This window comes from Oncorhynchus masou, chromosome 33 (genome assembly GCF_036934945.1).
Source record: "Oncorhynchus masou masou isolate Uvic2021 chromosome 33, UVic_Omas_1.1, whole genome shotgun sequence".
Taxonomy (NCBI): Eukaryota; Metazoa; Chordata; class Actinopteri; order Salmoniformes; family Salmonidae; genus Oncorhynchus; species Oncorhynchus masou.
Genome location: NC_088244.1, coordinates 20,410,046 through 20,435,091, shown reverse-complemented (window position 1 = coordinate 20,435,091; position 25,046 = coordinate 20,410,046). Strand labels below are relative to the sequence as shown.

The 25,046-nt window shown below is 41.7% G+C and overlaps 1 protein-coding gene across 1 annotated transcript; it reads right to left on the bottom strand.

Moving 5' to 3' along the window:
* Window positions 1-583: 583 nt before the first annotated feature.
* Window positions 584-23,812, bottom strand: LOC135527991 (cadherin-like protein 26). The gene is made up of 19 exons (XM_064956723.1): window positions 23,725-23,812; window positions 19,769-19,840; window positions 19,576-19,668; window positions 19,245-19,406; window positions 18,931-19,078; window positions 18,509-18,681; window positions 17,703-17,831; window positions 17,372-17,557; window positions 16,718-16,995; window positions 16,448-16,593; window positions 16,042-16,269; window positions 15,464-15,685; window positions 14,974-15,104; window positions 12,431-12,514; window positions 9,775-9,831; window positions 6,169-6,276; window positions 5,932-5,964; window positions 5,721-5,792; window positions 584-2,194 (listed from the first exon to the last, which is right to left on the bottom strand). The coding sequence occupies exons 1-19, from the start codon at window positions 23,752-23,754 to the stop codon at window positions 1,988-1,990; spliced, it is 2,559 nt and encodes an 852-aa protein (XP_064812795.1). The 5' UTR covers window positions 23,755-23,812; the 3' UTR covers window positions 584-1,987.
* Between the last annotated feature and the right edge of the window lie 1,234 nt (window positions 23,813-25,046).

Here is a 25,046-nt window from a genome sequence, read left to right as displayed (position 1 = left end):
ACTCTAGGTCTCTCCACTCCTCTATTCTGTAGTATTACAGAACCTTTTCTTCAACTTTGTCTGTAGCATCAACAGGAAGGGAGGTTCAGAGCATGTACTATCAGCATGATTCAAACTCAGTTTGCTGAGGGATCATTAGAATGGGTTAGATATGGGTACAAATTTAGATCTTAATTTGAGACAGTTTGCTAGAGCAGGAAAATAATCATGCAGCAACAGCAAATGTGCATTATTATGTGTATTATAATTAATGGACATTTTTGTAAGGGTTGATATATTCTTCATAAGAGAAAATCAAGTCTGAAATGTCCAAGTGGAAATTACGAACTTCAGAAGCCTTTTTAAACCTCAAATACACTACACGTTTTAAGATATCCTGCAAAAGACTGGGCAAATTAGTGCCAGGACTACACAAAAAATGACCTTCTCCTATTCACATGAATGGTTACAGTGGCTGTGTCAGTTTTACGGAGAACACAAGGGGGTGTTCCAAGGAATCCATGTCATTGAAGTGACTTCATGTCCATTTAGGATCATAATCGTGTTTGTTGTGAGGTATGGCTGAGAGATACGGAGACATATCTCCATGACGCGCATACTTTAATCAAATTTGAAATATAAACAAAAACATTTTGATATATTGACTATTGATACAAAAGCGGCACAGTGGACGTTAGCAGGGAGTAAAAGAGAAACAAGTCAAAAAGAAAAAAAAGACCAGTGCGCAAAAGTGAAGGAAACCAAGTCTAGTATTATACAGTGAACCTTTACGTTATGTTAAGGATACACAACAGTACAACTTTGATTGCTCTTAAAGGTTTGGTGAGGGCAGGGCACACACTGGTTCCAGGCTCTCAGATTAGCCATGGTTAGGCATTGCCACTTTTCTGCAGATAGGTGAGGATTCCAAAATAGCTATCAATTGTTCTCCTGAATCTGCTGTGTCCCAATTCTATACTACCAGATATCGTGTGGGATTCTACTCCATCGAGGTCAAGAAATTAGTTGAAAGCAACATGTGTAAATCATTATCCTAAACAGAGAGAGGTTATGAATTATCATTAGCACAATAGTAAAACTCCCACAGAGGTGATGATGACGTTTCCATTCAAGTGTTGGCATGCAAGTTATCCCATTCTGGCATAGCTCGTAGATCAAGAGATGATAAGCTGCTGCTGAAAAGTACTGTGAAGCGTGATGATAAAAAACACATTAAACAACAAAACAACAGTGGTGGACAAGTACCCAGTTGTAATACTTGAGCAAAAGTAAAGATACCTTAATAAAAAAGTAAAGTAAACGTGAAAGTCACCCAGTAAAATGTACGGATAGCCAGGGGTACACTCCAACACTCAGACATTATTTACAAACAAAGCATTTGTGTTTAGTGAGGTTGCCAGATTAAAGGCCCTATCGATGAACAGGGATGTTCTCTTGACAATTGTGTGAATTGGAAAATGTTCCTGTCCTGCCAAGCATTCAAAATGTAATGAGTACAAAATGTAATGAGTTATTTTCTTTAGTAATGTATTGGAGTAAAAATAAAAGTTGTCAAAAATATAAATAGTAAAGTACTATGAAGTATTTATGCTCAAGTACTTACACCACTGCAAAACAATCACCATACAAACACATCCCGGCCCTGTCAAAACATAAATCAATAAATCCATCCGAGCATGATGTGGTTTATTCAGTGCAGTGATTCATTGTGTCTTCAGACATCCAAAATATCAAAAGTGTCTCTCCCAGTCCCTCCTTGTGTGGGTAAAAGCCAATCCAGCTTGGTTTTGGTCGGTATTTTTTCCCCCCCTGTCGTATATGACGCAAAGCATGATCCAGAATCTCAATGGACGATGTTTGGTGTAACTGTGTCCTCTTCTCCAGCTGATGGCTCTTACCCTATCAGTGTCGTAGAGCAGTTACGTTAGAACCATCTCCAGTCCCAGTCCTGCCAGTTGTGTGTGTTTGTGTTCATGTGTGTGCGTGTCTACAGCCTGATGTTCCTCTCCTGCATGTCCTGCCGACAGATGCCCCCCAAGGTGTTGAACTTTGACCCCAGGTCCCCCAGGAACTCCAGGTTGTCATCTAGATTGTTTAGCGACAGCTCGTCCAGTGACTGGCACTTGCTGCCTGTCCCCTCGTAGACATACCCGTAGGGTTGGTAGTCCACCTCGTCTCCAATCATATGCAGCTTCTGGAGATCCAATGTGTCAATGTTAGAAAAAAGTTATCTTAAATCATATTTGAATTAGATTCTACAAAATCTTATAAAACTCTCAATACTAGTAACTAAACAAGTAGGGTATTTATATGTAATAGATCCAATAGAGGGATACTTCTTACATTACAGAATTTGTATTAATGATAAGACAAATATTACCACCATTTGTTCTTGTTTTCAAGACCACATGGTGCTTCACACACATCTTTACCTAAATGTCTCTCTCTGTTCCAACACCACAGGCTACTTACTGTATGTAACCTTTTCCACATGTCACCATGACACTTTCTGCATGTCACATACAGTACCAGTCAAACATTTGGACACACCTACTCATTCAAGGGTTTTTCTTTATTTTTTACTATTTTCTACATTGTAGAATAATAGTGAAGACATCAAAACCATGACATAACACATATGGAATCATGTAGTAACCAAAAAAGTGTTAACCAAGTGAAAATATATTTTATATTTGAGATTCTTCAAAGAAGCCACCCTTTGCCTTGATGACAGCTTTGCAAACTCTTGGAATTCTCTCAACCAGTTTCATGAGGTAGTCACCTGGAATGCATTTCAATTAAGTGGTGTGCCTTGTTAAAAGTTCATTTGGGGAATTTCTTTCCTTCGTAATGCATCTGAGCCAATCAGTTGTGTTGTGACAAGGTAGGGGTGGTATACAGAGGGCTCCAGTATAGCGCAACGGTCTAAGGCACTGCATCTCAGTGCTAGAAGCGTCACTCCAGACCCTGGTTCGATTCTAGGCTGTATCACAACCGGCTGTGATTGGGAGGCCCATAGGGCGGAGCACAATTGACCCAACGTTAGGGTTTGGCCGGGGTAGGCCGTCACTGTAAATAAAAATGTGTTCTTAACCTCTTGAAACTCTAGGGGCGCTATATCATTTTTGGATAAAAAGACGTGCCCGTTTTAAGCGCAATATTTTGTCACAAAAAGATGCTCGACTATGCATATAATCGATAGCTTTGGAAAGAAAACACTCTGAGGTTTCCAGTACTGCAAAGATATTCTCTGTGCGTGCCCTAGAACGTGAGCTACAGGCAAAACCAAGATGAAACGGCATCCAGGAAATCAGCAGGATTTTTGAGGCTCCGTTTTCCATTGTCTCCTTATATGGCTGTGAATGCGAGATGAATGAGCCTGCCCTTTCTGTCGTTTCCCCAAGGTGTCTGCAGCATTGTGACGTATTTGTAGGCATATCATTGGACGATTGACCATAAGACATTTACCAAGTGGACGTTGGACGATTGACCACCACATTTACCAGGTGTCCGCCCGGTGTCCTGCGCCGAAATTGGTGCGCAAACCTCAGCTGCAAGTATTTTTCCATGGAATTCAGAGAAGAAAGCAGGCTTCCACGAACGATATATCAATGAAGAGATATGTGAAAAAACACCTTGAGGATTGATTCCAAACAACGTTTGCCATGTTTCGGTCGATATTATGGAGTTAATTCGGAAAAAGTTTGACGTTGTTGGTGACTGAACTTTCGGTTCGTTTCGGTAGCCAAATGTGATGTACAAAACGGAGCGATTTCTCCTACACAAAGATTCTTTCAGGAAAAACTGAACATTTGCTATGTAACTGAGAGTCTCCTCATTGAAAACATCCGAAGCTCTTCAAAGGTAAATGATTTTATTTATTTGGTTATCTGGTTTTTGTGAAAATGTTGCGTGCTAAATGCTACTCAAAATGCTAAGCTAGCTTAGCATACTCTTACACAAATTAGTGAATAGCTATGGTTCAAAAGCATATTTTGAAAATCTGAGATGACAGTGTTGTTAAGAAAAGGCTAAGCTTGAGAGCAGGCGCATTATTTTCATTTTATTTGCAATTTTCAGAAATCGTTAACGTTACATTATGCTAATGAGCTTGAGGCTATAACTGTATACAGGTTTTTTTCATAGCCAAACGTGAACAAAATGGAGCGATTTGTCCTACACAAATAATATTTTTTTGAAAAACTGAACATTTGCTATCTAACTGAGAGTCTCCTCATTGAAAACATCTGAAGTTCTTCAAAGGTAAATGATTTTATTTGAATTATTTTCTTGTTTTTGTGAAAATGTTGCTGGCTGAATTCTAGGCTTATAGCTATGTTAGCAATCAATACTCTTGCACAAATGCTTGTTTAGCTATGGTTGAAAAGCATATTTTGAAAATCTGAGATGACAGTGTTGTTAACAAAAGTCTAAGCTTGAGAGCAAATATATTTATTTCATTTCATTTGCGATTTTCATGAATAGTTAACGTTGCGTTATGCTAATGAGCTTGAGGCTATAAATAGAATCCCGGATCCGGGATTGCGCGACGCAACAGGTTAACTGACTTGCCTAGTTAAATAAAAAAAATAAAACCTGAAGATCGCCCAATAAAACATTTAATACAGAAGATCACCCTATTTGTTAAAAGAGCAAGTCCATATTATGTCAAGAACAGCTCAAATAAGCAAAGAGAAACGATCATTACTTTAAGACATGAAGGTCAGTCAATGCGGATTATTTCAAGAACTTTGAAAGTTTCATCAAATGCAGTCGCAAAAAACATCAAGCTCTATGATGAATCTGGCTCTCATGAGGACCACCACAGGAAAGGCAGACCTAGAGTTACCTCTGCTGCATAGGATAAGTTACCAGCCTCAGAAATCGGCAATTAACTGCAACTCAGATTTAAGCCCAATTAAATGCTTCACGGAGTTCAAGTAACAGACACATTTCAACATCAACTGTTCGGAGGAGACTGCATGAATCAGGCCTTCGTGGTTGAATTGCTGCAAAGAAACCACTACTAAAGGACACCAATAAGAAGAAGAGACATGCTTAGGCCAAGAAACATGAGAAATGGACATTAGACTGGTGGAAATCTGTCTTTTGGTCTGATGAGTCCAATTTTGAGATTTTTGGTTCCAACCGCCATGTCTTTGTGAGACGCAGAGTAGATGAACGGAGGATGTCTGCATGTGTGGTTCCCACCGTGAAGCATGGAGGAGGAGGTGTGATGTTGTGGTGGTGCTTTGCTGGTGACACTGTCTGTGATTTATTAAGAATTCAAGGCACATTTAAACAGCATGACTGCAACAACATTATGCAGCAATGCACAATCCCATGTGGTTTGCACTTAGTGGGACTATAATTTGTTTTCAATAGGACAATGACCCAAAACACACCTCCAGGCTGTGTAAGGGCTATTTGACCAAAAAGGAGAGTGACGGAGTCCTGCATCAGATGACCTGGCTTCCACAATCACCCGATCTCAACCCAATTGAGATGGTTTGGGATGAGTTGGACCGCAGAGTGAAGGAAAAGCAGCCAACAAGTGCTCCGCATATATGGGAATTTCTTCAAGACTGACTACCTCATGAAGCTGGTTGAGAGAATGCCAAGAGTGTGCAAAGCTGTCATAAAGACAAAGGTTGGCTACCTTGAAGAATCTCAAATATTAAATATATTTTAATTTGTTTAACACTTTTTTGGTCTCTTACCCGGTCTATGTGCTCTGAGATGTGCTGGTTTGACAGCAAGCCGAAGGAACGGGAATACCTCGAAGAGTTACTCTGAGGAGAGAGTGGAGAAAACACAAAAAAACAAACATGGATGATTGATGGAGGAACAACAGTGTATGTCGTGTGTATGTATGTGTCAATGGTGTGGTGTCAAGTCGACCACATCCTGATAGTGCACGGCAACACTTACCCTCATGGTATTGTTCCTGCTTGTAGTCTGGTACTGCAATTAGAAAATACACATTCATATTATAAGGATCGACTGCATTAATGCACCCACTTCACTGTATAATTAACCAGATTAACCTGTAGTTAATTAGTAATAACCTGTATCTATACACCTGTCAAATCATACAGCACTATGGTAAAGAATTCATAAAAGGAGGGTTATGTTTCCCTCTAGTGGCTGCCTGGAGATGTCACTCACCATGCCCCTCCCACCCTGGCTTCTCAGAGTTCCGTTGGCCTCGCCCATTCTCTGGAATGTTTCCCCTCCTGAGAACCCTCCCTCTCCTGACGAGGACACCTGGGTGACCTGGGGAGAGATGGAGGTTGAGTTCTGAGACACAGGCGCTGCTGCTGGGACTGTACTGGATGGCCTCTGTTTTGCAAGCTCTGACCCAACTTCACTATTTTGTGATTCTTTTGTCATTCACTTTTACTTTACTTTCATGAAATGTATCCTCTATCATTTCTTACAACCGACAAGAACATTTGAACATCAGATCAGCAGTTAATTACCTAAATTCAGCCTTCATCTTCAACTCATCTTCCCTGAGTTCTTTTTGTAATTCCGACCCATTTTTTGGGATACGCAAGAGGAAACGGCGGCATTACAGAGGCAAGAGAGGAAGGATCCTGAAGAGTGTAAGGCGAAGGGAAAACCGGCCACCTCTTCCCTCCATTGTACTTTCCAATGTCACTTGATAATAATTGGCTTCTAAAGTAATTCTCGAACTGCAATATTCTCTGCATTTCTGAAACATGGCTCTCGGTCTCCCTCACCACTAGGGGTGATAAAGTCGTTGACCACTGTTATTTTACCCACAAGCAAGCATACAAGGCCCTCCCTCGTCCGCCATTCGGCAAATCAGATCATAACTCTGTACTCCTGCTTCCTGTTTACAAGCAGAAGTTCAAACAGAAAGTACCCGTGACACAATTTATTGAAAAATGGTTACAAGAATCAGAGAATATGCTACAGGACTACTTTGCTAGCGCTGATTGGAATATGTTTTGAGACTCCGCTAACAACTTCCCTCACCGGCTTCATTAGGAAATGCATTGGCGAATTTGTCTCCACAGTGAAGGTTCGCTGCGTCCCCAATCAAAAGCCCTGGATTAACACTGAGGTTGGCGCTAAACTAAAGGATAGGGCTACCGCAGACAGGGCTTTCGCAGCCAACCCTGAGGCTACGGCTGAGGACTGCAACAAGTACAAAAAGTCCTGCTATGTCCTCCGCAGAGTCATCAAACGAGCAAAAGGACAATCTAGGAATAAGGTGGAATCATATTACACATGCTTAGACACCCGCCGCATGTGGCAGGGGCTACAGTCCATTACGAATTACAAAGGAAGACCCCGCCGTAAACTGCCCAACATTGCCTCTCTATCAGACGAACTCATTGCATTTTATGTATGCTTCGACAATACCAACATTGTGCCGGGTGTGAGGGCCGTCACCGAACCCAGATGATTGGGTGATATCTCTCTCCGAGGTCGACGTGACTAAAGTCTTTAATCAGGTCAACACTCACAAGGCCTCGGGGCCCGACAGTATTCCAGGGCGCATTCTCAGAGCATGTGCAGAACAGCTGCCAGGCATATTCACAGTCATTTTCAACCTCTCCCTCTTCCAGTCTGTAATCTCCACATGTTTTAAGATAAAAGACCATCACTCCTGTTCCCAAGAACTATAAGGCTTCAAGCCACAATGACTACTGCCCTGTTACACTCACATTTGTAATCATGTGGTGGTTTGAGAGGCTGCTTATGGCACATATCAACTCCAATTTGTACACCAACAGATCCATAGATGACAAAATCTCAATTGTACGCCACACTGCCCTCACCCACATAGATAAAAGGAATACCTATGTGAGAATGTTGTTCATTGACTACAGCTCAGTGTTCAATGCCATTGTCCCCTCTAAACTCGTAACCAAGCTTACGACCCTGGGACTAAACACCCAGGTGGTGAGGGTAGGCAACATTACCTCTGCCACGCTGACCCACAACATGGGGGCCCCACAGGGGTGTGTGCTTAGTCCTCTCCTGTACTCCCAGTTCATCAATGACTGGTGGCTATGCATGATTCCAACACCATCATCAAGTTTGCTGATGAGACGATGTAGGTAGGCCTGATCTTCGGCATTGATGAGACAGCCTACAGGGAAGAGGTCAGTGACCTGGCACAACAATCTATCCCTCAGCGTCAGTAAGACCAAGGAGATGATCGTGGACAACAGGAAACGGGGGGCACACCCCCATCCACTTCAACAGGGCTGCAGTGGAGAGGGTGTCTAAATCACTCAAACTTAAAATGTTGACAGTTCCTCTTCCACCTCAGGAGGTTGATAAGGTTTGGCAAGGGCCCTCAAATCCTCAAAGTTCTACAGCTGTACCATTGAGAACCTCTTGACTGGCTTCATGACTGCCTGGTATGGCAATAACACCGCCCTCGATCACATGGCGCTATAGAGAGTGGCATGAACAGCCCAGTAGGTCATTGGGGCCGAGCTCCCCGCCATCCAGAACCTCTATCAGGCGGTGTGAAAGGAAGGCCTGGAAAATCGTTGAAGACACAAGCCACCCAAGCCATAGACTTTTCTCTCTACTTTCGCACAGCAAGTGGTACTGGTGCATCAAGTCTGACACCAACAGGCTCCTGAACATCTTCTATTCCCAAGCCATAAGACTGCTAAATAGCTAACAAAATGGCTACACACACTATCTGAGTTAACCCTTGTCACACACACTGACACTCCAACACACGTAAACACTCATTCCATAGTTTGCTCACGCACACATACATTTATACTGACGCTACACTCACCCACTCATATCCAATCATAATTTACTCTGCTGCTACTCTGTTTATCATATATCCTGATGCCTAGTCACCTTACCCCTATACAGTACATGTCTACTTCTAGCGATCCAGTATCCCTGCACATTGTAAATATGGTACTGGAGCTGACCCTGTATCTCGAATGCTTACTTACTTTCTCATGTTCTTCTTATTTCTTATTTTTTATTTCTTGCGTGTTTTTGTTCTACTTTTAATTTTTTTTGGTATTACATCGATATTGATTACTGCATTGTTTATAGTTTGCAAGAAAGGCATGTGACATCAAAACTTGAAAGGTTATATACATTTTAATGTAGACTGATGCCCTACTCCATCAGCTGACTGAATTGTGTACCACTGTTGTCACCACTATTTTGTTGCATTAAGTATCTAACATGGTATGAGCATGTTAGATAATGACATAGTAATAGGGAAAATGCACAAAGTGCAAAATGAAAGCATAACTGAGGATTATGAAGAGTTCAATTCTGTTATGTACACTGTGATGTAGTATCACTCAGTGTAGAACTACGGAAAGTCTACCACTGAGACAGGTAGGAAGGGCATTTAAGATCTACACTCTTTGAAATGTCTCTCACAAATAGTTGACACAGGTCAAATGCAATGTGTATCAGTGCTATTGACCAGTCAGGACAGACCAACGGGGTCAAGCTAAATAAAACATAGGCTAATATCCTCCCTGAAACAACGTTTCCCCCAGTTCAGATTGAGCTGTAGCCAGTGAACAAGGGCAGGCATGAACTGCAAGTATTTCACACTGCCCAAGTGGTTTGATGTGAGACTTCCATCGACTAGAGATGAGATGCATCCAAAAGGGAACAGTATTTCAAGGTATTTAAAAACACATACTTAAAAAAAAGAGTTTTAAAACAATGCATTGATGTTTAAGGCTGAAACTTCAATGCTTGAAAATTGTCATTGTCAGTAAGGATGTCACTCACAATGGTCCTCCCTCTGGTTCTGGTCTCTTGGGTCATCTCATTAGTCTTCTGAGTAAACTGTCCAATCAGAGAGCAAGAATTAAGCACAGAATAAACAATAGTTATTTAGACTGTGATCAAAGTGTTGTAGTAAGATGGTAGAAGATAAAGTAACTAGTCTTGTTGTTGGTGGTGACAGAAATAAGAATATAATAATATTTACATTTTAGTCACTTAGCAGACACTCTTATCTAGAGCGACTTACAGTTAATGAGTTCATACATTTCATTATTTCTTTTCTCCATGCTGGTCCCCCGTGGGAATCAAACCCACAACCCTGGCATTGCAAGCGCCATCCTCTACTGTACCAACTGAGCCACATAATATGATATACAGGTATGTGGAGTAGAAGTTCTCTAACGGTGGCAAATGAAGTGGTGTAGTACAGATGTAGGATCTTCATTTGATCCCCCTGTTGCAGGAGAACTTTTCACTTATTCTGTATTTGAGGTTTTAAAAGGCTTCGGAAGTTTGTAATTTCCACTTTGAAATTTCAGACTTGATTTTCCCTTACGAAAATCTATCAACCCCTACAAAAAATCTGTCCATTAATTATAATCCACATAATAAATCACATTTCCTGTTGCTGCAGAATTATTTTCCTGCTGTAGCAAACTGGCTCAAATTAGAATCCTACTTCTGTAGCAGATAGAAAGGTAGGGACAGGTATATAATAGGTAGTTCTGTTCAAACAGTAGCACTATCTTACAGATAGGAGACTTGGCTCCAACTCATTCTCCATGGGCAAGCATATGATACATATTGCTTGTAAATCCCCCAATCTTAGGAAACTATCATTTAATGTTACATTATATATACAAAAGATATATGGGCACCACTTCAAATGAGTGGATTCAGATATTTCAGTCACACCCGTTGCTGACAGGTGTACAAAATCGAGCACACAGCCATGCAATCTCCACAAACAAACATTGGCAGTAGAATGGCCTTACTGAAGAGCTCAGTGACCTTCAACATGGCACCGTCATAGGATGCCACCTTTCCAACAAGTCAGTTTGTCAAATTTCTGCCCTGCTAGAGCTTTCCCCGGTCAAATGTAAGTGCTGTTATTCTGAAGTGTAGGAGCAACAACGGCTCTGCCGCAAAGTGATAGACCACACAAGCTCACAGAACGTGGTGGTGTAAAGCTTGCTGCCATTGGAGTCTGGAGCAGTGGAAATGTGTTCTTTGGAGTGATGAATCACGTTTCACTTTCTGGCAGTCCGGTGGACGAATTTGGGTTTGGCTGATATCAGGAGAACGCTACCTGCCCATGCATAGTGCCAACTGTAAAGTTTGGTGGAGGAGGAATAATGGTCTGGGGCTGTTTTTGATGGTTCGGGCTAGGCCCCTTAGTTTCAGTGAAGGGAAATCTTAACGCTACAGCATACAATTACATTCTAAATGATTCTGTGCTTCCAACTTTGTGGCAACAGTTTGGTGAAGGCCATTTCCTGTTTCAACATAACAATTCCCCCGTGCACAAAGTGAGGTCCATACTGAAATGATTTGTCAAGATCGGCATGGAAGAACTTGACTGGCCTGCACAGAGCCCTAACCTCAACTCCATTGAGCACTTTTGGGACGAATTGGAACATCGACTGCGAGCCAGGCTTAGTCGACCAACATCAGTGCTCGACCGCACAAATGCTCTTGTGGCTGAATGGAAGCAAGTCCCCAACATCTAGTGGAAAGCATTCCCAGAAGAGTGAAGGCCGTTATAGCAGCAATGGCGGGACCAAATCCATATTAATGCCCATGATTTTGGAATGAGATGTTCAACGAGTAGGTGTCCACGTACTTTGGACATGTAGTGTATGTCAGTCAGCACCCTTCTAAATCTTCTGAATCTCACTGATGTGGTCCACCGGGCCTACTTCACCATGCACGCTGTGTCCTACACAATCCAATACACTCAATATCTTAGTACATAGTAATTCGCTCCATAATATCTGTACACTCTATAGATCTCTGGTACACACTACTTAGATGTGGCCTATACTTAGCTCTTTAGTAGTCACATCTGTACTGTATTCTATAATTAATCTTCACCCTTTACAAAATGCAAGTCTCCTCCAAGACTTGTAAGCAAATGTTTAGATTTCTAAAACTGCCAGAGTCCTCTTCCCTGCACAGTCAGCCTTACCATATAATTGTGGTTTGGAGAATGTGGTCAGTGTTGTAGGCTTACTCACTCTGTATGTGGCACATGTTCTCATGAGTCACACCAAAATCATGGATGTGATCTCTTTCACTCTCTCATTGGTACTACAGAAACGAAATGATGCTAATAGTGACCGAACCTGCTTCATTCAGTATGTTTTAGAGGGAAGCACACACCCTACACAGAAACCACTAATTACCTGTAACTGTCGTGATATTTATTCCTTTTCCCTCCATCATATGACACCTCACACACTCTCACACGCTCTCTCACACAACTCCACCTAACCGTGCAGAATACACCCACAGACACGACATTGACAAATCTCAGACCTTGTGTTGACCATAGACTGTTTTTTGTCTTCTTAAATAGGGGTTGTGACACAGAAAAATATGAGTTACAGAAAGAATGAAAAAGAAGACAAGAAGAAAGTAAGAATAGTGGCCAGTTTACCGGTATGCCTGGGGTGGCCTGCTTCATTCCATCTATCACTTCCCTGTTAGGAGTGGTGGGGGTCAGGATCAACATGGGCTCACCCTAAAAGGTGGACACAGGAGGAGAGGGAGAGAAGAAGAAAAAGGAGGATATGGGTATTAGAGCAGAAGAGAGGAGACAGGAGAGGTAAGTAGAGAGGATAAGAAAAGAACAAGAGTTTATGATTGCAGAGGAGAGGAAAGAGAAAAGAGACGAGGAGAGGAAAGAGAGGAGAGGAGAGGAAAGAGGAGAGGAGAGGAAAGAGAAAGAGATGAGGATAGGATAGAGATGAGGAGAGAAAAGAGAAAGAGATGAGGAGAGGAAAGAAATGAGGATAGAAAAGAGGAAAGAGATGTGAGGAAAGAAATTAGGATAGAAAAGAGATGAAAGAGAAAAGAGAGGAAAGAGATGAGGAGAGGAAAGAGGAAAGAGATGAGGAGAGAAAAGATAAAAGAGATGAGGAGAGAGATGAGGAAAGAGGAAAGATATGAGGATAGAAAAGAGATGAAAGAGAAAAGAGAGGAAAGAGATGAGGAGAGGAAAGAGGAAAGAGATGAGGAGAGAAAAGATAAAAGAGATGAGGAGAGAGATGAGGAAAGAGGAAAGATATGAGGATAGAAAAGAGATGAAAGAGAAAAGAGAGAGGAAAGATGAGGAGAGGAAAGAAATTAGGATAGAAAAGAGATGAAAGAGAAAAGAGAGAGGAAAGAGATGAGGAGAGGAAAGAGAAAAGAGATGAGGAGATGAGTAGAGGAAAGAGGAAAGATATGAGGATAGAAAAGAGATGAGGAGAGGAAAGAGATGAGGAAAGAGGAAAGAGAAAAGAGATGAGAGGAAAGAGATGAGGAGATGAGGAGAGGAAAGAGGAAAGAGATGAGGAGAGGAAAGAGGAAAGAGGTGAGGAGAGGAAAGAGGTGAGGAGAGGAAAGAGATGAGGAGAGGAAAGAGAAAAGAGATGAAAGAGAAAAGAGATGAGGAGAGGAAAGAGTAAGAGATCAGGAGAGGAAAGAGATGAGGAGAGGAAAGAGAAAAGAGATGAGGAAAGAGGAAAGATATGAGGAGAGAAAAGAGATGAGGAGAGGAAAGAGATGAGGAAAGAGAAAAGAGATGAGGAGATGAGGAGAGGAAAGAGGACAGAGATGAGGAGAGGAAAGAGGAAAGAGGTGAGGAGAGGAAAGAGGTGTGGAGAGGAAAGAGGTGAGGAGAGGAAAGAGATGAGGAGAGGAATGAGTAAGAGATGAGGAGAGGAAAGAGATGAGGAAAGGAAGAAGAAAAGAGATGGAGAGAAAATGAACATTGAAAGTTATTACAAGATGAAACATGTCAGACTACAAACTGTTCACATACCAGAGGAAGAATACCTGTCTTGCCAACAGTAAAAACATGTCTTACCCAGACTCAATGACAACAATAACATTATTAGGGTTTCAAAGCTACTGGTGATTTACCAAAGATTCCCGGGAATCTTCAGTAATTTTGGTTATTTACAGAACATCTATGGCAACCTATTGTAACTTTGGTCAATTATACTGGAATAACTTAAATGTATATATATTTTATATATCTGTGTCAATATCATCCATGAGTAACTAGTAGATAGACCATATGGTTCAAAAGAAAATAGCCCAATTCATGAATAAAGCATATAACTAACATGGCATTATTTTCAATTACCTCTGAAACTCTTCAACTATTGACTTTTTCACAACTGCCACCAGTTTGACGCCCAAACATTGACAACAAATACATACTGACATGGTAAAATAACTACATACTGACATGGTAAAATAACTACATACTGACATGGTGTAATAACTATATACTGACATGGTAAAATAACTACATACTGACATGGTAAAATAACTACATACTGACATGGTGTAATAACTACATACTGACATGGTGTAATAACTACATACTGACATGGTAAAATAACTACATACTGACATGGTAAAATAACTACATACTGACATGGTAAAATAACTACATACTGACATGGTAAAATAACTACATACTGACATGGTAAAATAACTACATACTGACATGGTAAAATAACTACAAGTGTGTAAAATATATAGAAAGGATATTTCATGCTGAAACCCTCATATTAAACACCAATGGTATTCACTAAGTTGATAGTTTATATTTAGGATGATGTTTTACAGCTTTGTCATTCTATTTTTATTTTAAAATAATCTTGTTTAATTATTACATATTTTACATGTGATAAGGCCACACAGAGTGCCAGAGATCAGACACCTGTGATATTCTGAAGTACCCAAGAAGGTCGCGAGATGTCTTGTGATAGATAACATCTGTGAAAGACACACAAATTCTGGTAGTTTCCTGGTAAACTTAGAAAGTTTCCATTAATATACCCTCCCTTTGCAACCCTACACATGACAGCTCAGTAAGTGATTGTATTGTACACTCCTGTCTTTGTGCTGGACACCCAGACACATAACTTAATGTATACAGATATACATGCACGCATGCATGTGAACATCTACACCCACACACACCTTGCATGCACTGCCCCCTGCCTCCTCGTTGTATTTGATGAGAGTCTGGTTGCCCTCTTCTTGCAGGTTGAGGGGGAGGTGTGTGAACGTCTTACCGCCACACTCACACAGCAGGAGGAAAAGCAGTAGCACTGGGAGAGGGACATACAACCACAGTCACCACTAACAGTCATATCTCATAGCATTTTACCATACAAAAATGAATGCATGTTTAGTCATGTTTTTATAACTTTTCATAGCATGCTGTATCACTGCTATCTATCAACATGTTTTAATTACAATAATGCATCAAAGGTTTGCTCTCAATTTGATAGATGTGATTTAGTTTAGACTGAATTGGTGTCTCTCTATTTTTTCCACTCTGAATTTCAGGCCACAAGCACTAAGTTCTACGAGTGTCTGAGTAACTGACTTACTGATTATCCTTCTACTCTATAACTATCCCTTATCCCTGTATACAGTACTCCATTCCTATTCCCTTCTAACTCACGTAAGAGGAGCAGCAGTCCAGCCAGCAGTAGTCCTATAGCGGCAGGGCCCAGGCTGGAGCTCCGGGGGAGAGAGGCCCTACACTTGTCTCCTTTCCCACAGTCACACACTATCACCTGGACAATGTCATGTGCCTCATTGCTTTGCTGGTCGAGGATCACCAGAGGCACCGTGTAGTTACCGTACGGCAGGGTCTTCAGACTGACCAGACCCGCCTCCATACCTGACCACCGGGGGGAGAGCGAGGGAGAGTGGTGAACGGAGAGGAAAATAAGGTAGGAGGTTAATTAAGCAATAAGTCCTGAGGGGGTGTGGTACATGGCCAAAATACCACGGCTAAGGGCTGTTCTTACGCATGACTCAACCCAGAGTGCCTGGATACAGCCCTTAGCTGTGGTATATTGGCCATAAGGACCTGGCGTCTGAGTAGTGGTATTTTCTAGGTTAGCAGGTTGTATGGAGATAGTTAGATGGATAAAAGCAGTGCTTTGGTGTGTGTGTGTCCGTGTGTGTGTCCGTGCGTGCGTGTGTGTGTGTGCGTGTGTGCGTGCGTTTATGGGTGTGTGTGATTCTGCTGACCATTGGCAGGGTCCAGTTTCCAGTGGCTCTTCAGTGTTTTGTCTCCATTGTCCACTCCCAGGGAGAAGGAACAGGGGCATCCATAGGGAGGTTTGTCCTTGTCTTCTACTGGCACAATCACTTTGTTACCACACATGACCAGCTCCTTCTCCACCAAAGAGGGTATGTTATCATTGATATCCCCCAGGTGAACCAGAATGGTGCCTGTGCCTGTGGCAGGAGGTTTGCCTGAGAGAGGAAGAAATTCTTTAAATACTTTATTATGCTCAATAGCATATACTGTGCATATGCATACGTACGTACACACACAGCTACATGCATGTTCACACGCACACAGGTGCACACGCAGGCACACACACAAACACTCACACACAGACACAGACAAGCGCACACCTCACGCACTAACCGTCATCTATGGCATGGATTAGGATAGTGTATATGTTGTCTTTGTTGACGTGAGGTGACTCCCGGTCCATCTTCTTCACTGTGGTAACCGCTCCTGTCTTGTTATCTATGGTGACCCAGCCTGCTGGGTCCTCAACTAACTCATACCTGGTCAGGACATGGATGGGACAGATAGATGCTTACTTTGAATGCATACTGTACATACAAAATAAGTTGTGGTTTTCAATTTCACAACCCAGGTGAATCTGAGTAATCACATGTTGCCACCTACCTGATTTTTCCCACATCTGAGTCAACGTCAGTGACCTTGGGCGTGTACAGCACCTTCCCTGTCACCTCCTCCTCCTTCGCGTACACGTCTACCACCTTTTTGTCAAACTCCGGGGGGTCGTTCACGTCAATCACCTTCACCGCCACGTTCACTCTCTGGGGGAGCGCGGTCAGGGTTTTAGGGGAGTTGGGCCCTCCTGAGCCACACACAAACAGAGGCTCCTCGTTCTCCACGGCGATCTCCATGTTGTTCACCGTCGTCCTCTCAAAATCCTTCCCCTGGGAAATGTAGTCAATAAGTCAATACAGAACAAAAATTGAAAAAACTACTTGGAACTAATATTATCTTAATTTGACCAGTTTCTCACAGCAGGAAAGTAATCCTGCATCAACAAGACATATGTGGAGTATAATTAATGGTCATTTATGTAGGGGTTCATACATTTTTCATCAGGGCAAATCAAGTCTGACATTTTAAGGTGGAAATTACAAACTTTTGAAGCCTTTTTAAACTTTGAATACACTAAAAGTTTGCATTTACTGTTGTGCAGGAAAATGATCTGCAACAACAGAGTGATCAAATTAAAATGGCATATCTGTAAGTGACGTTGATGCTCAGAACCTTGTATAAGGTCATAAGGTCAAACAGACTCACCTTGATGACAGTCAGTATACCCTCGTTGGTCTTGGGGTCGGTCTCAATCTTATAGTTCCCTTCCTCGTTCCCCTTCACAATGGAGTAAACAGCCCGCCATGCGGGGGTGTTGGGGGTGTCTGCGTCAGTCACAGCCACTCGGAGTATCTCCCTATTGGACTCCATCTCCATAACCTGAGTATTGTACTGCACAGAAAGAAGGTAAAGTAAATATTTGTGTTTCACAAATTACTTAAGACATGTTCACTCAATCAATCAGTTGATCAATTTATCAATCAACCAACAAATCATTGAATCAGTCAATCAACCAGTCAACCAACTTGGAACTTACAGTCTTGTTTTTGAACACTGGCTGGTGAGTGTTGGAGTCCATTATGTGGAGGTTGACCACTGCAGTTGAGGACAGGGCTGGTTTCCCATGATCCTTAGCTTCAACAGTCACTTTATACATCTTTACTTTCTACATGACGAACAAAATAAATAAAAAATTGATCCCACCATTTTAAAATACAGATTAAAATACATATTAAGAACACCTTTGTAATATTGAGTTTACACCCCCTTTTTGCCCTCGGAACAGCCTCAATTCTTCGGGGCATCAATTCTTCGGGGTTGAAAGTGTTCCACAGGGATGCTGGCCCATGTTGACTCCAATGCTTCCCACAGTTGTGTCAAGTTGGCTGGATGTCCTTTGGGTGGTGGACCATTCTTGATACACACAGGAAACTGTTGAGCATGAAAAACCCAACAGCATTGCAGTTCTTGACACAAACCGGTGCACCTGGCACCTACTACCTTACCTCATTCAAAAAGGTGCTTAAATATGTTGTCTTGCCCATTCACTCTCTGAATGGCACATACACAATTCATGTCTCATTTGTTTCAAGGCTAAAACACCCTTCTTTAACCTGTCTCCTCCACTTCATCTACACTGATTGAAGTGGATTTAACAAGTGGATTTAACAAGTGACATCAATAAGGGATCATAGCTGTCACCTGGATTCCCCTGGTCAGACTCCCCATGTCATGTTCATAATGTTTTGTGTATGTGTTTGTGCGTGGGTGCGTCAAGTGGGTGTGTGTCTGTGCATGTAATGGCTTGTCTGTGTGTGCGTGTGTGTTGTAGTGGAATCTCACGTCGTAGTCGAAGCAGCCGGTGAAGGTGAGCTGGCTCATCTTGGTGCCCTCCACCTGCTTCAAGTTGATCTTGGGCTCAGCTGGCTCCTGAGACAACACCCTTAAACTGATGGCGGAGTTCTCTGTGGTCGCCTCATCCATGTCCTTGACTATCAGAGGCACTGGCAGATAGCCTAAGACGGGGAGACGAGGGCAGGAGGGGAAGATCAGGAAGGATGAGAAGAAATATTGGGGAAGAGGAGAGAAGGGGAAATTAGTTCCCCTTTACATGTTCTCTCTGCTCAAAAAGAGCACCCACTTGACACTTGATTTCTCAGCTGAACGCAATGACTGATTGCTTCTTGTGCGAACAGTCTAGTTCAGTATATTTTGTGCAAGGCCTACATGCAGGCATATGATTTACAGCCTTTCTGTGTACTGACCCTCTGGTAAACTTTCTTTCACACTGGCTTTCGTGACAAGGTTCTCAAAGTAAGGCTCATTGTCATTGATGTCCTTAATCGCCACGTCGAACCCCAGAGTCCTGTCCACGGGATTACCTGTCTCCTTGTCCATGATGTCAAAATTAATCTGTAGGAAATAATATTATGATTGTCAATTTATGTTTAGATATTCTTTTTGGTTAAGATAGTTTTATCTGTCTGTTCTGTAGTTTATCTGTAGTTTTATATTTTATCTGTCTGTTCGTCTGTCTGTCTGTCTGTCCGTCCTTCTGTCTGCGTGTGTTGATGCTCACGTGAAAGAAGGGGTATGTCTCCCTGTCGATGGGCTTGTGTACAGAAACCACTCCGTCCGTTTCGCCGATGGAGAACACGCCCATCGGTTCCTCGGTCACTCCGGTTCCACTTATACGGAACTGGTAGTTGTTTATGAGCATTGGTGTTCTATCGTTGAATATCTGGAAAGACAGCCTTGTTGATTAGCAGTTTGCAGTGCTATGAATACTGGATCCCTGGTTTAGGAGAAGCCCAAAATGGGTCCAGGGTTTACAGTATGACTTACCACAGAGTTATGTTGGAAGCAACTGTTCTTCTGATGAATGACTATTAGATGTATGATGTGTTTACCTGTGTGGCTATCTTGGGAAAAGGTCCAGGGTCCTCCTCCACTAGCTCAATGGTGGACAGGACCCACCTTCTTTTGGAACGCACCAGCAGCTCCTTTAGGAAAGGGGATGAGGGCCATTGTACTTCTTTCTTTAAACTCAAAAATGTATTTCAAATTGTTCTCTCTTTTTGTCTGGAAATGCCCATGACATACCCGCTTTTTCCTCTTGTTCATTGTATAGTTGCCAGTATCGTGTGCCAGTGCTAATGCAACCATGATTGAGACCTGATGACATAAACAGTGCAAACATGCAATTAGAGAGAATATATGTGTGCATAGTAAAAGAAAATACACAAAGATGAAGGTGTGGTTCATCCAGTCATATTCCCACCCTGGGTTCGATCTAATAGCCTGCAGGTGAGTCATTGTAGGTGACAGACCTCTGGGAGACATGAGATCGAGATCTCTCTCTCTCTCTCTCTCTCTCTCTCTCTCTCTCTCTCTCTCTCTCTCTCTCTCTCTCTCTCTCTCTCTCTCTCTCTCTCTCTCTCTCTCTCTCTCTCTCTCTCTCTCTCTCTCTCTCTCTCTCTCTCTCTCTCTCTCTCTCTCTCTCTCTCTCTCTCTCTCTCTCTCTAGACATTTGTATAGACATAATAAAAAACACAAGTTATACCTAATGAATCATTCAGTGAGGTAGCCTAGCGGTTAATAGCGTTGGGTTAGTAACCAAAAGGTTGAGTGTTTGAATCCCTGAGCTGACTAAGTGAAAGATCTGTTGATGTGTCCTTAAGCAAGGCACTTATCCCTAATTGCTCTGAATAAGACTGTCTGCTAAATTACTCAAATGTACATTTAATTAGAAGGAAAACTAAGAGATGGACACTTATAGTTGGTCAAGGGATGGTCAAATTCGAAAGTTGCACCACAAATTACCAAATTAAAAAGCTGAATAATATGTTTATTCAGGGTCAGGCATTAAAAAGCAATGGGGTGTGTATTATGATGATTTAAGCAAAGCTCTTACGGTTGAAGGCAAGGTGAAGGTTTATAACAATTGATTTGGGATTATATTTACTGCAATCAATTGACATGTATATTACATAATAAGTAGTTTGAGAATGTGGGGCTACACCCCAATGAAGGCTGTCCGCTCACATCGACAGTTTTGGCTCAGTCCAGTAAAGAAGTTCAGAGTGAAAACGCAATTCGATAGATCTGTGATGATCAAATTCTGGAGAATGTTACAAAGTATGACGTGAAATGAGGGCACTTGCATTCTCACCACCATGGATTCTGATAAAGACTTCAGGTTTATTTATCCTCCAGAAGCCCTGCATACTCAGCTTTCAACACCCATTCAATGATGTCCCAATTATCATGGAAGATTTTCAAAGTCACTATTGATTCAAAGCTCAGTGAACTCCCTACATGCTCAGACAGGTCGTTTTAGTAGAGAGTAGTTTTGCATTAACATTCCAAGAAAGTTATTTAGCATATTTCAGTAAGTGATGCTGTGAAGAGATGAGACGAGACAAGCTTCACAAAATAATGGTGGTAAAAGTTTGAGGGAAGGTGGTATATTTACAGTTAAGTAGAGTGTGTGCAGAGCATTGGAGAACATAATTACTTACGCCTGACATGATTTTCAACAGAAAGTCTAGTTGAAAAAAGTTCACCAGATTATACCAGTTTGCAAGCTAGATTCAGCTAGCCTACAGTACAGCTAGCTAATTTCTCCGAGGGGATTCGGCTAGCAAGACAGCTAATATTGACATAATCAGCTTTGTAAAACTTGGATGAACTTGACTGATGCTCCAATAGGCAGAAGTAGAGATTCAAAGAAGACGGAAAATAGTCTCTTCCCATCAGTTGTTGATGTTTTGATTTGTAGTCTACTGGCCTGAAGCACACTTCGCAGCTGAATCTAAAATAATAGGCATCCTTGCACATTCACACTTAAAACCTCTTAAGGATCCGCTCCTTTTTTCAATTTTCACCTAAAATGACATACCCAAATCTAACTGCTTGTAGCACAGGCTCTTTAGCAAGGATATGCATATTCTTGCTACCACTTGAAAGGAAACACTTTGACGTTTGTGGAAATGTGAAGAAAAAAAACAAGAGAAAAAACAACAAAAATGTGTGTATTTTTTTGTACCATCTTTGAAATGCAAGAGAAAGGTCATAATGTATTATTCCAGCCCAGGTGCAATTTAGATTTTGGCCACTAGATGGCAGCAGTGTATGTGCAAAGTTTCAGAATGATCCAATGAACCATTGCATTTCTGTTCAAAATGTTGTATCAAAACTGCCCAAATGTGCCTAATTTGTTTATCAATAACTTTTCATGTTCAAAACTGTGCACTCTCCTCAAGCAGTAGCATGCTATTCTTTCACTGTAATAGCTACTGTAAATTCGACAGTGCAGTTAGATTAACAATAATTTAAGCTTTCTGCCACTATCAGATATGTCTATGTCCTGGGAAATGTTCTTGTTTCTTACAACCTTATTAGCTTACGTCAGCTCAACCGTCCCGTGGAAGGGACACCGATCCCGAAGAAGTTTTCAAGACAATGTCAATCAGATGGCAATGAAATCTCCCATTTGTCCAAAGTGTAATGGGTATATGCCTATATGTAGCCTAACTGAACATCAACGGCACCAGGCAGCCTAGTGGTTAGAGCGTTGGGCCAGAAACCAAAAGGTTGCTAGATTGAATCCCTGAGCTGACAAAGGAAAAATCCGCCCCTGAACAAGGCAGTTAACCTACTCTTCCTAGGCCGTCATTGTAAATAAGAATTTGTTCTTAACTGACTTGCCTTGTTAAATACAATGAAAAGCCCCAACTAACACACCTGACTCCAATAATCAACTAATCATGATCTTCAGTTAAAAATGCAATTAGTTTAAGTCAGGTGTGTTTGCTAGGGATGGAGAAAAGTGTGACACCAATCAAGCCCCGAGGACTGTAATTGCCCAGGACTGCCTGGAGGGTTAAAACCCCTGGTAGGTATTTTGTGCCATTTTTTACGAGGTAGGCTAGAGATACTAAAAAAACGTTCAACATTCAGAGAGAAAACACTCAAAGCATTGCAGAGTGGCATACTAATGTTATAACATGATATATTGCACCCAGATGACACTTCTGTGATCAATATTTCAGGTATGTTTACATTTATACCAGGGGTTGGAACCGGTTCATGGAACAGAACCGAAAATAAGAAAATATTTTTTTTTTGAGGAACATTACCAGAACCGAGAACAAAAGTGATCTATACTGTTCCGGAACAGAACTGTTATTTTAAAGCATGGGAACAGGTTATAATGTTGTTTTACACTCTGGACATTTTTTCTCCAATCCCACAAAAAAACACAACAAAGCGCCTATGCAAAACCCTCACTGTCACTCCGAAATGTGTCTGCCTGCTGAAAATCTTTGCCAGTGTGTGTGTGTGTGTGTGAAGCCCACCTGCCCCTCCCTCTGAAGCATGCATAGGGTACTGTAACTACTGACGTTACAGGCTTGATTCAGAAATTAGGGAGAGATTTTAATTAGAGAACAATGGATACACTTTTTCAATGCCAGTTAACAATATTAAAGTTATCACGTTTCACATAGTATTTATCAACTACAAAAAGGTAAGAAGTGTTTTTATTTTAATTCTGGTGTTGCTCCACACATACAATCTTGTTAGCTAGCTAGCTTGTTAGCTAATAATGCATGTCATAACAACAAGATGCCCAGTGCCTCATGCCCAGAGCTCTCTTCATCCTGAAAATGTAGGTCGCATGTTGCACCCTACACTACACTTCTTTGAACAATGCATGTACATAGCTTGCCCACTCCACAGCAAGCTACTCTATCCATTGGTGAAGCGATTTAATGTCAAGCTAAATGTAAAAAAATGTTTTTTTTTTAATTGAGATTTACAAAGGAACAGAGAGGAACAATATTACCATGACTTATTTTGGGTCGAAACGTTTCAGAACTTTATTTTGCTGGTCGGAACAGTGAAACTGAACACAAAAAAAATCAGGGTTCTGTTCAGAACGAAACGATTGGAAAATAATTTTAGTTCCAACCCCTGGTTTAGACAAATGTGCCTATTTTGTCAATGCTAATCTACTTCAGCACAATGAATTCTGTAGAAGCTGGTTTTGTACTCACTATCAGCTGAAGCAAGGACAACTTCCCCATTTTGGACCGTTCTGCTTGATATCCTCTGGGTGAATGTCAACAACTCACCTATGGTAGAGGAGCTTGAGGCACTTATGTAAGGGACGTATGTGAGGGACGGCCCACTATCCCTCCAGGCATAACAGGCGTGTTTGATCCTGTGCGTGTGTGTGTGTGTGTACATTATCAGGATCCTAATGTGCTAACAAATCACCAGAATGTCCTAACGAGGTAGGAGAACAAGAAGATTTTAGAAAATTCTGAACTTTTATCATGTTCTGAATAAGTTAAAATGCTCTTTTAGGCTTAAGGGTTACACTCTTAGAAAAAAAGGTGCTATCTAGAACCTAAAAGGGTTCTTCGGCTGCCCCCATAGGAGAACCCTTTGAACAACTCCTTTTGGTTGCATGTAAAACACTTTCCACAGAGGGTTCTACCCACTGTTCTTTCTAAGCTGTTCGCTGCACAGGACTGCGCGGTCCCCGGGACTGCCCAGGCAGAGAAGAACCAGAGTGAACTTCACTCCACTAGAGATTTCCCTGTTAGTTAGCACTATCAACGTTTCCCTTTACTGTGGGAATTGTGATCGAATCAACGCAATATTAGCCACTTTCAATGCAACATACTGAAACAAAACTAACTATGCTTTTGTTGTAGGCAGAACGCACTGGAGAGTAGGATTCTATTGCATTGACAGGCACTACTCAGGCCCATACTCTTCTACACAGACCTGTGCGCCATAACCAGTCAGAGCTGCAGTACGCCTATATGCAAATAGACCAGTGCAATGTACTGTACGGATCTGTGCCCTTCAGCGGTTGTAATTAGATGAGCTTGTTTTGAGATCAAAGAGAAACCTACATGTAGCGACGTGGGCACATGTGTACATTTGTTCATATCCTTTGCTTGGAAGTGATTTATTAGCCCCGTTACAGATAATGTGTATTCAGCAATGGAGGAGTGATTACCTCCTACAAGAGCACAAAACGTGTGCATTTCTAGACATTGTTGACCAATAAAATGTATAAAAATTCAAAATGAATTTACCTTTCGTCTCTCTGTGTCAATTAGCAAGTGGCTACTCACAGGAGAAATCATCCGAGTGAGGGAAACAGTGCCCCTCTGTCTCAGTATGTGTAGCCCATGTATCTGATGCGATCTGGAACAAAAGAGTATGACATGTTGCCGCCATAGGATTTGATTGATTGATGCTCGCAAGCATTTGGCCTCCCTTGATCATTTTTCAAAATAAAATAATTAGCCAATCAGCGTTGAGCTGAGCTCAATTGTGGGTTGTCCTGGCACAGAAAAAT

What these genes read in the sequence shown, in the direction of transcription:
- LOC135527991 (XM_064956723.1), bottom strand. Translation starts at nt 23,754, where the DNA reads ATGGGGAAGTTGTCCTTGCTTCAGCTGATA. An exon ending in TGAACAAGAGGAAAAAGCGG is followed by an intron (nt 19,669 to 19,768) that starts GTATGTCATGGG and finishes CCTTTCCTAAAG; the next exon opens with GAGCTGCTGGTGCGTTCCAA. An exon ending in GAAACTGGACCCTGCCAATG is followed by an intron (nt 15,686 to 16,041) that starts GTCAGCAGAATC and finishes CCCGGTGGTCAG; the next exon opens with GTATGGAGGCGGGTCTGGTC.